This window comes from Dermacentor silvarum, chromosome 6 (genome assembly GCF_013339745.2).
Source record: "Dermacentor silvarum isolate Dsil-2018 chromosome 6, BIME_Dsil_1.4, whole genome shotgun sequence".
NCBI classification, from domain to species: Eukaryota; Metazoa; Arthropoda; class Arachnida; order Ixodida; family Ixodidae; genus Dermacentor; species Dermacentor silvarum.
Genome location: NC_051159.1, coordinates 44,731,390 through 44,740,954, shown reverse-complemented (window position 1 = coordinate 44,740,954; position 9,565 = coordinate 44,731,390). Strand labels below are relative to the sequence as shown.

The window sequence follows — 9,565 nt, the reverse complement described above, 5'->3', positions numbered from 1 at the left end:
AAATAATTTGCCTTCTTGCGCAGAACGTGTTGCGACGCCCATTGGAGTTGTTTAACAATTGTGCAAGTTCGGCTCATTCAAACGTTATTAGCGATATTTTTCCTTTTAGTTCGCCTTGTGATTTCACTTGCGTCACCAGGGTGTTCATGTGACGATGAAGTACTTATGTGCCTCAATTGTTTTCTGAAATACACCAGTTTACTGTTTCTGCTTTTCTCGCCGGTTCTTTAACAGTCCCCTGTCGTTGGGCATTAAATATGAACGAAGGTAAACGCTGAGTACATATTGCAGCAATCCTGAGAAGGATATTATGGAAGTAGCAGAACGGTTCAGAGTTACGTATAAGAACAATTCGGCTATTCTGAAAAGAAGGCGCTTTTAGGAAGCTGCAGTTTGCCGGAGATAAGGGAATGGGGTATATCGTCGAGGAGAGAGCTTCGTTCGAGATGTGGTACCTATTACCGGTGCAATAGCCAAGACTCCCTGGCAAAACCCAAGAGAGGTCAGGCGAGAGAGGGCGCGCGATGGTCCTATATACACCGCCACCCAGTCCAATCCACTCCTCGTAGCTGGTGGTCTTTTCCTCCCGCAGGTGTATTTTGCGTTTGATATAGTGAGCTTGCACTCCCACATGAGAAGCTTCGCGGTAGGTACTAGGGGCTATGCTATCAGTATCAGGTATAACAGCGCCACTCATCGCTCGACCTTGTTTTGGCACCGTTTGCTGGTATTGCGCGGCTGCTGCCCGGAAGGTCAAGTTCGTCAGCTCTGTATGCTTTTGCAGCGTGTTTGCTGTAAGAGAGTTACGTTTTATTATGTCTGACGTTAAAACCAAACCTGACAGCTATCTATGCAGTGGAGCTTGGCCTGTACACAAAAAAGCAAACATAATATGCTATAACCGGGGCCGCAACGCATCATGTGGAACTAGAGTGCGGTCTGCAAGCGCGAGTTCGTTGATGCCACACGCTGAAACCAGCAGACGGGGCATTGCGGAGGCGATTTATTGTCAGTCAGTCAAAGCTACCGGATTCAGCTTCTACCTGAGCGAGTGTATGGCAGGTATAATACACATGTGTGTAGTCTTGCTGCAAGGTTTTACAGCTAGTGCAACTTTAAAAAAACGGTCATATTCACCATCCAGAGCTCTGTAATATCGGGAGTGTCCCTGGAACGGTACCGCACAGCCGAACGAGACACAAATGCGGAAGGGGCGGAGTTGCCTGTATAATTTTGAGAAAGGCTGTAGATTGCCGTAGGCGCATGAGTTCTATTTCCAGTAGTATTTGGTGGGCAAATTCCTACTTTTCTTCACCATATGATGAGGGTCAAGCTGAGGAGGTGCCTTCACAAAAGTTTGGTGGCAACGCGCAAGTCAACGGCTTCACGGTGGTGGCGTCAGGGCGATTGCCTCAGAGAAAAGGCGACAAGGACCTAGTAAACCGGGATTAAAGATTTTAAGTGCTATCGCACCAATACGACAAAGTCAATCTTCAAGGAGGCAGGGGTCTCTCGAATGAACATTTTTCATTGAGAGCGTGTTCATGCTACCGAGATGAAAGGGGCGCTTCTATTGAAAACGTGCAATAGAAATACATTTCAAGCGCGTGCCTGGAACACCTCTTCGGTTCGTAATACTACTTCACCCGTTCTGTGACAATAGACGCTTAGATGAAGCAATACCTACCTTGATCAGCAGGGTAAACAGGCCTAGTGCTGCAACCCACCAACACCATATAACTTGCACCACGTCAGAGTATACAAATTCTCTAATTAAAGACGTAAGTAGAATTGTGTCACAAGAAAATAAAATCAGCCCACAGTGCCACTGGTCTAAGAGAAATGTCAATGAATCAAGAGTGGGTAAACAAAGAAGCATCAGCCAAAAGTCAACGTTTCAACAAAAGGGCTCGTCTTCGACCCTGCGCTTTTAATTTCGTGCCAAAACAACGACATGAGTATGAGGCCCGCCGTAGCGGGGGACCTCGGATTAATTTAGACGATCTGGGTATCTTTCACGAGCCCCCAATGCATTCGACGTAGGTGTTTTTGAATTTCACCTCCACTGAAATGCGGCCGCCACGGCCGGGATTTAATTCTGCGACCTCGTGCTCAGCAGTCCAAGAGCATAGCAGCTAAGCCACTATGGTGGGTTAAATAACTCGTCTTTGTAGACGTCGTGATTAAGCAAAGTGTCTTCGACGTATCGTAGTCTGCGTACATACCGAGGCTTCCCTTGACTGCTCCCCTCCCCCCCCCTCCTCCTTGACTTGATAGCAACCGGACATGGACACGCTACGATTCTACTCTCCTCATTCTTTCTGCAGGATATTGGTTCTCTTCAAAGACGGCAGCTTTTACTGACACCACATCGGACTCTTGCAGGCTATGAGCGAAGTCACGTGGTTTGGGCCGGCCTTAGCCCTGCTGATGGGACTCCTGGCCATACCCGCCGTCCAGGCACAGTACGTGCAGCTATATGGTGCTGGTCCCGAGCCGTATCCAAGGAACCTGCAGCGGAGCCTCCCATCCATGGTAAAGCGACAAAAGCGATTTGGAGTTAGCACACACACAAAAAAGACAGAGGTTATAAAGACAAGGTCAGGTATGGTAGGCCTTAACGAGTACTAACCTGCAGGTGGAAGCAATTCTCGTGCCGTTATTCAAACACACAGCTGAATGGCTTCCGTGAGAAGTAAAACGTGAGTGGAAATAATGCTAGTAAAATACAGTTCGAGGCAGGCGGGTGGGAGTGAGAGAAGAAGGCACAGGTTTAAGAATTTCTTGCGGCACACGAACTGGGCCCCACAAGCCAAGCACTCTTCAGCAGTATTCATATACAGATAGTCGTCTTGACAGGGGCCGGCTGCGCTCCCTGATGAAAGCAGTGCACCATCGATAAGCCTATTTTTGTGTCCACAGCAAAACTAAAGCCTCACCCTGCGATCTCCAGTTAGGAACAGGTTGTAAAACAGCCAACGCGTATCTATGGTACATAAGCAACAATACTTGACCTCGTTTTTGTAAGTCGTTCATTAGAAAACTTTTTTGTTTCGGTTGAACCTGGAATTTCTGATCATAGTCTGGTATATTTTTCTTGTTCTTTGGAAGTGATTAATACCACAAAATGTAAAACAACCACTGTTAAAGATTTTTCTCGTGCCAGTGACGAAAGTGTCTTGGATTATCTTGAACAATGCTTTGATAACTTTCACGGTAACAATGCAACTGTGCTTTGGGATAAATTTAAAGAAATTATCACTCACTGCCTTAGCAACTTTATTCCCAATAAAACCAAAAAAACTTCCAAGACTACTCCCTGGATAACGAGAAAGATCTTGCATCTTAAAAGAAAAGTTAAGCGCTTAAGACGACGATGCGCCTCACGTGCTTCAATTCACGAAATTCAAAATAAACTAAACCAAGAAGTATGGCAAGCTAAGCGCTGGTATTTTCACCATACATTGCCAAATTTTATTCGAACGGCACCCCAAAAATTTTGGGCTTTTCTAAGCTCAAAAACCAATTCAATTGACCAAATTGTTCACGAGGGCCATGTCGTTGTCGAAAAACAGCGTATCGCGGAGCACTTCAATAATTATTTTCAGAGTGTTTTTCAAATTTCGATGGTGGTATAAACCTTAACCGCATGCAATGTAACTCGACCTCTGATATTGTTTCGCACCCGGGTGTAGTGTCGATGTTGCTGAACCTCAAAGCTAAATCATCTCCAGGACCAGACAACATACCGAACGCTTTTCTGCGCAGGTATGCTGAAGCGTTAGCCCCTTTTCTTGTTGTTATCTTTCGTTCCTCGTTATCTTCGGCTAATCTTCCTACAGACTGGCTAACTGCACGTGTCGTTCCCATACCAAAAAAAAGGTGACAAAACCCTAGTAACCAGTTATCGTCGGATATCATTAACTTCATCATGTTGCAAGTTAATCGAACATATCATAGCTAATGAAATAACCAAATTCCTAAGCGACAACAACGTATTGTCTCCTCATCAGCATGGTTTCCGGAAGGGTTTCTCTACTGTGACACAATTAACCACAATTATTCACTACTTTGCAAGTGCTCTTGACAAGTCGAGCCAAATTGACGTAATATTTTTAGACTTAAAGAAAGCGTTTGACCTTGTTCCTCACATTAAACTTATACAAAAACTACAGTCGATAGAGCGTCCAGCCTATATTATTAACTGGGTGGTGGCTTATTTGTCTAATCGCAAGCAGTTTGTTTCAATTGATAACCACTCTTCTAACGAACTTTCAGTAACCTCTGGAGTACCTCAAGGTAGTGTGCTAGGACCTTTACTATTTCTAATATACATAAACGACATCACTAACGAAATTTCTCATCCTGTTCAAGTTAGGCTATTCGCTGACGATTGTGTGTTGTTTAACGAGGTTACTTGCCACGAAGATCAATTAATGCTTAACTCTGACCTTCAAAACATTCTTTCCTGGTGCAGTCGTTGGGGCATGGAATTGAACAGAGAAAAAACTGTTTACATGTCCATAACAAAAAAAAATAAATAAAATGTCGTTTGTCTATAACCTCGGCTCTGAACCGCTGACCAAAGTCAGCCAATATAAGTATCTTGGAATAACAATAACCAGTGACCTCAGCTGGAATAGCCACATTTCTAACGTATGTAACTCGGCTTTCCGAAAACTTTGTCTCCTCAGGCACAAACTAAAGCACGCTCCCTCTGCTACTAGATTACTGGCTTACACTTCACTCATCCGACCAAAACTTGAATATGCATGCATTGTGTGGGATCCCTATAAGAAAATTAACATTAACGCTTTAGAGATGATCCAACGTAAAGCTGTCAGGTTTATTTTCTCTAAATATAGACCAACTGACTCTCCTACTAGCCTAAAGAATCAACATAATATCCAAACGCTACAGCTACGGAGGAAAATACAAAGATTGAAATTTCTTTTTTTGCTTAAAAACAACTGTTTGTCCCTCCACCCACAGGCTTATGTTCAACCACTTACAGCGCGTCGAACACGGCATCGTCACGCGGATTCTTTAACACCTTATAACACCCGAACTAACCTCTTTAAGCTTTCCTTCTTCCCGCGCACTGTAACAGATTGGAACAGCCTACCATTATCACAATTGATAAGCACCGATTCTATTGAACGCATGCGTCTTTAATGTTAACAATATTGCTAAGTTAGCAAGCCTTGTTACTGTTTTCTTTTTCTTTTACATGTGAATTTTGCATGATATATTCCACATCTTCCTTATTCTATTTTCCGCATTTTGCAGTGGTCGCTCGTTCATCAACTTCTGGTATTTGTCGATTTTGTTTTTTTTTCCCCTCTCGCGAGAATGGTTGCAAGTGCTCATATATGCGTATTACTTTTGTTCCTGATGCCTTAAACTCCGTGTGATACTAATCTAATGTTTGTTAAGTTGTATTCCTTCAGTGTACCTTCCATTATCTTATTATGTCATCGCTTTCATTTCTTTTTCTGATCATTGCATTTGTTGCATTGCTTTTGTATTTCTTTTTCATGTGTGTGTGTGTATATATATACATACGTGTATCTGTAAATATTTATGTTTTTTGCCCCTCCTGCATGGGCCCCCATTTGGGCCTGCAGTATTGAATAAATAAATAAAATACCCATGTCTTGGGCTAGCTGATTCAAAGGGCATTAGTATATATAGTTACCTTAAATTGTCCAGCTGTCTATATGCCTGAAAAAATAATAATGGTGGTTGTAACAGTACTGGAGATCCATACAGATTTCGTTTCTGGCAGAGATTGCACTATGTTCCGTAAAGACAGACCTTATTAACACAACTGTTATCTTGGGCTTTATCCTGTTACTGTCAAGGCACCGGCGTCCGTAAGGAGATAGCGCTTTGTCGGCGGGTTCTCACGAAAAACAGGACACCGGCCCCGTTAAGTACACGGGCTGACATCACCGAAGCCTCCCCCCCCCCCCCTTTTTTTTTTTAAAGAAGAAACGGGCGAGGAAGCGCTCGCTTCCTGGGGACGGTGACTGATCGGAGCAGTTAACGGCTGCGTGAGTCAAGCCTGAGGCGTGCGTTTCACTGCACAGAGCGCCATGCCTGATTGCATGCCATGTGAAGTGAAGTGAAGTTTATTTCCCTTTCGTACAAAGGAGGGAGCCGGGGCTAAAGGCTGGAATGCCTGACGAAGGCCTCGGCTCCCCTGTACAGTCTGACATCAGAATACACAAACACATAACTGAAAATATAACAATATAAATGCAAAATCACCTGCACTTGCAAGTGTCGCATGATGCAGTTATTTCAACATACAACAGTAAAAATGGTGTTATACAAAACAAAGACAAGAATGGATAAGATATTTCTTTATTTCCCTTTTAAACACTTTGAATGAAACATCAAAATCAACATTTGTCGACATTTTATTAATAGCCGCAGTTACTTGTTAATTTAATCACCTTATGTTTGATTGGGTATCACTTCAGCGATTGCGTTATCTTTCTCATCAAATGCGGTATGTATCGTTTCAATTTTTGAGTTTCTCTAAAGATAACTTATCAGTATATGATTTACTGACAATCTTTACTCACTTTATGCAGAGTGGAGCAGAATTGCAAAATTTGCTGCAGTGGTTACTGCGAGACGCCGCTTTGCTACGCAAACGCTCGCCAGACAACGGTGACGGGCAGGTAAGGTGTTCTATAAATCAAAATACTCGTGCACACGTTAACGCAGCGACTAGTCTGATTGTTCAAGTGCATTCAGTGCAGTAGCAGGCCAAAACGGAAGCGCTTGTTGCTTCACACTGGCGTGGCTATACCTGGAAAGTAAAACAGAAACATCTCGTAGGGGATCGTTTCTCTGCGAGTTTGTGGTAATAATAAAGAAAAACAAGTAATTAGCAGCACTTGGTTGGTAACTAAAATATTATGAAAATGCTACTTCCATAGGCACATTGTTGATTTTTCCTGTTTCATCTCCGCAACCGTCCTTTGCGAGCATCTGAAGACACAATGAAAATTAAATTACAGGATGCCATGGTACACCTGTACTGCTGATGCTGGTGTAGCGTGTTCTCTGTCACGGCCATGTGCAACCTATTCAGGCACTAGTGTTCAAAAATTCAGTGAAGGTTTCGAGGCGTTGACAATTATGACACTCTGGGCCCTATCGTGTACCGGATACTCTACCTTGTTGGCTAATAATCATTTTAGATATGTTATGCAGTGTGTCTGTAATCTGTCCTTGTGTACACTGAGTTACAAACTGAATAACGGACATACTGCGCATTTGAAAGCGTGGATGCTTGTGCGTGTTGTTTGAGTATTCTTAAAGGGACCCTGAACGACCCCTCGGGCTTGGCGAAATAACATAGTCCGCGGGTAGCATACGCTGCTGTGAACATCTCAGCCAAGTTGTGCTGTCGTACGCGGTGCGTGGAGCAAGCAAGGGAGCGCGAAGTCACCTTTCTCGCAAACGCCCTCGTTTCAACAGAGCCATGATCCTCACTCTCTTCTGTGTGCTTTATTGCGCAATAAAGCACATTCCAATACGCGGCTGCTATTGGTCGCTGTCGGTCGGTTACACCGCGGCCGCCACGGGGTGCCGCCACGAGTCCACTGGCTAAGCGCACTGCGGCTCTCTGAGGACAACCACCTTTGGCTTACGTTTAGCGCGGCGTAGGCACCAAAATCGTTACATTTGAACTGCGCGCCATGGTGACGTTTTGAAGGCGGAGCGTTGTGGCCTCGCCCCATTCCGCCGTAGCCTTCGAAGTGCAAGGCATTGAAGAAGGAAGGGGGAGCACAGCTGCGGCTGTGTTTTATTGCCAATAACTTTAAGTACTTTCTGCGGCAAAGTACTTCTGGAATAGCCTATTTTCACCTCAAATGTATTTCTCCACTTCGCTAAAAAGAAGTTCAGGGCCCCTTTAAGAAAATCAAAGTGTGTGCGGGCACTCGGGAGAAAGAAAAAAAAGGACAGCGGACACATAGACTATACTGGCGTAGCTTTGTTTCCAGCAACCCGGGTTGGCACACAGCAGCCATCGTCATGTGTTGTAAGGAAACAATTTTCCGGTAGTAAAGCTAATTTCTTAATATAAACTAGCATGAACGTGGCACTCACGTAAGCAGAACACGACATTGATATTACTGCTGCTTCTCTTATTTCACCTCTCGTGCTATTGCCGCTATTGCTTAATCAGTTCATTGACTCCTGAACTAATTGGCTGGCTGGTTGATTGATTGATTGAATAATTGATTGATTGGCGTATCGATTAAGTGACGAATTTATGGAAAGGTTGATTGGCAGATTATTTGACTTCGTGATTAGGAAAGAGAGAGAGAGAGAGAAAAGTTTGTTTATTAAAGCGACTGGGTTTTCAGTGTCTGTAAGTCCAGAGAGCCTCTGGTTTATTTAGTCAAAGCCGACTCTGCGAAGCCCGCCGGATTATACCCTTGGTCTTCCGAGGTGGTAGCTTAAAGTCAGTCAACCGGCTTTTGGGGGGCAGATTGAGCTGGGAGTTTGGCGGGAGGGTCCGCTATTGATAGAATCATTTGGTGGGTAATGTGAGTGGGGACTCCAAGATCTGAGTGTCCGCAAAACGCTGCTGCGTTCGCTTCTCCACCTCTGCTGAGCTGCTGAATGGTGTCCCCTTCTCTCTTTCGAGCAGGATGCGATTCCTCCCGGTTTTGTCGGTGCCCGGGGTCGGCGTCAAGACGGGGTACAAGAGCAGCCACCGGGATTCGTGGGCGCTCGCGGCAAGCGTGGCTCGGAGCTGCCACTGTTACTAGCTGGTCTCGCTGACGCAGGAGGCGAAGCGCCCAGAGCGCAGGTGGACAGGCCGCTCGGCTCGCAATAAACGACCCAGCCGACTCCAGTTCTGTATTGCAAAAGCGGACCTGCGTTACAGTTATGCTTTGCTATACCTGTCCGAAGTGGAGGAGACAGGTACTCTTCTTTTACCTCTCCTCGGGGGCATTTCCTGAAATGTGCGAATAAAAATGAAATGACTATAGACGTCACCGAATGCAAGAGAATTCCGGCTAGTGCCGCCGCCAGTACGGTGCAAGTAAACAATAAAAAAAAAGAATCGAAACGCCAATAAACACTTGAAATGGTCCTGCTTCTGGAATGTCATATATATACCCACAAGTTATGCGAGCCGCATTTTTAGATTAGAAAGAGAAAATTGCGGTGTTCTGTCCTCGAACGTTTTCCTAACTTGTGAGATTTGTGGTAAGTATTAGCCACGAGGGCTCCCATCCTTTTATTTTTAAATGATATCGTCTTATCACATGTTTTTTCGATCCTGCTTTTTCTTTACATGATGCCATCGCGAACATTTGTGTCAAATATTTATCCAATACACACGAACTGAAGTCCACTGCACGCTGATTTTCTATGAGATGGACATTGAATAAGGAACGCAAATAACATACACGGAAGCATCCTAAATATTAGGAGTTGTCAGAAGAGTTGCTGTTGTCCTTCCACATGCCTCTTTATTTCCACAGCAGAGCAATGTCAACTAGTTAAGCACAGCACAGTAGGAACTACT

General features: G+C 44.5%; 1 protein-coding gene across 1 annotated transcript; it reads left to right on the top strand.

The window, feature by feature from the left end:
• Positions 1-2,388: 2,388 nt before the first annotated feature.
• LOC119455469 (uncharacterized) lies at positions 2,389-9,090 on the top strand. The gene is made up of 3 exons (XM_037716877.2): positions 2,389-2,535; positions 6,603-6,692; positions 8,678-9,090. Exons 1-3 carry the CDS (start codon positions 2,389-2,391, stop codon positions 8,864-8,866), a joined length of 426 nt encoding a protein of 141 aa, XP_037572805.2. The 3' UTR covers positions 8,867-9,090.
• The last annotated feature ends 475 nt before the right edge of the window (positions 9,091-9,565 follow it).

What these genes read in the sequence shown, in the direction of transcription:
- LOC119455469 (XM_037716877.2), top strand. Translation starts at nt 2,389, where the DNA reads ATGAGCGAAGTCACGTGGTTTGGGCCGGCCTTAGCCCTGCTGATGGGA. An exon ending in AGCGGAGCCTCCCATCCATG is followed by an intron (nt 2,536 to 6,602) that starts GTAAAGCGACAA and finishes CACTTTATGCAG; the next exon opens with AGTGGAGCAGAATTGCAAAA. An exon ending in CAGACAACGGTGACGGGCAG is followed by an intron (nt 6,693 to 8,677) that starts GTAAGGTGTTCT and finishes TCTTTCGAGCAG; the next exon opens with GATGCGATTCCTCCCGGTTT.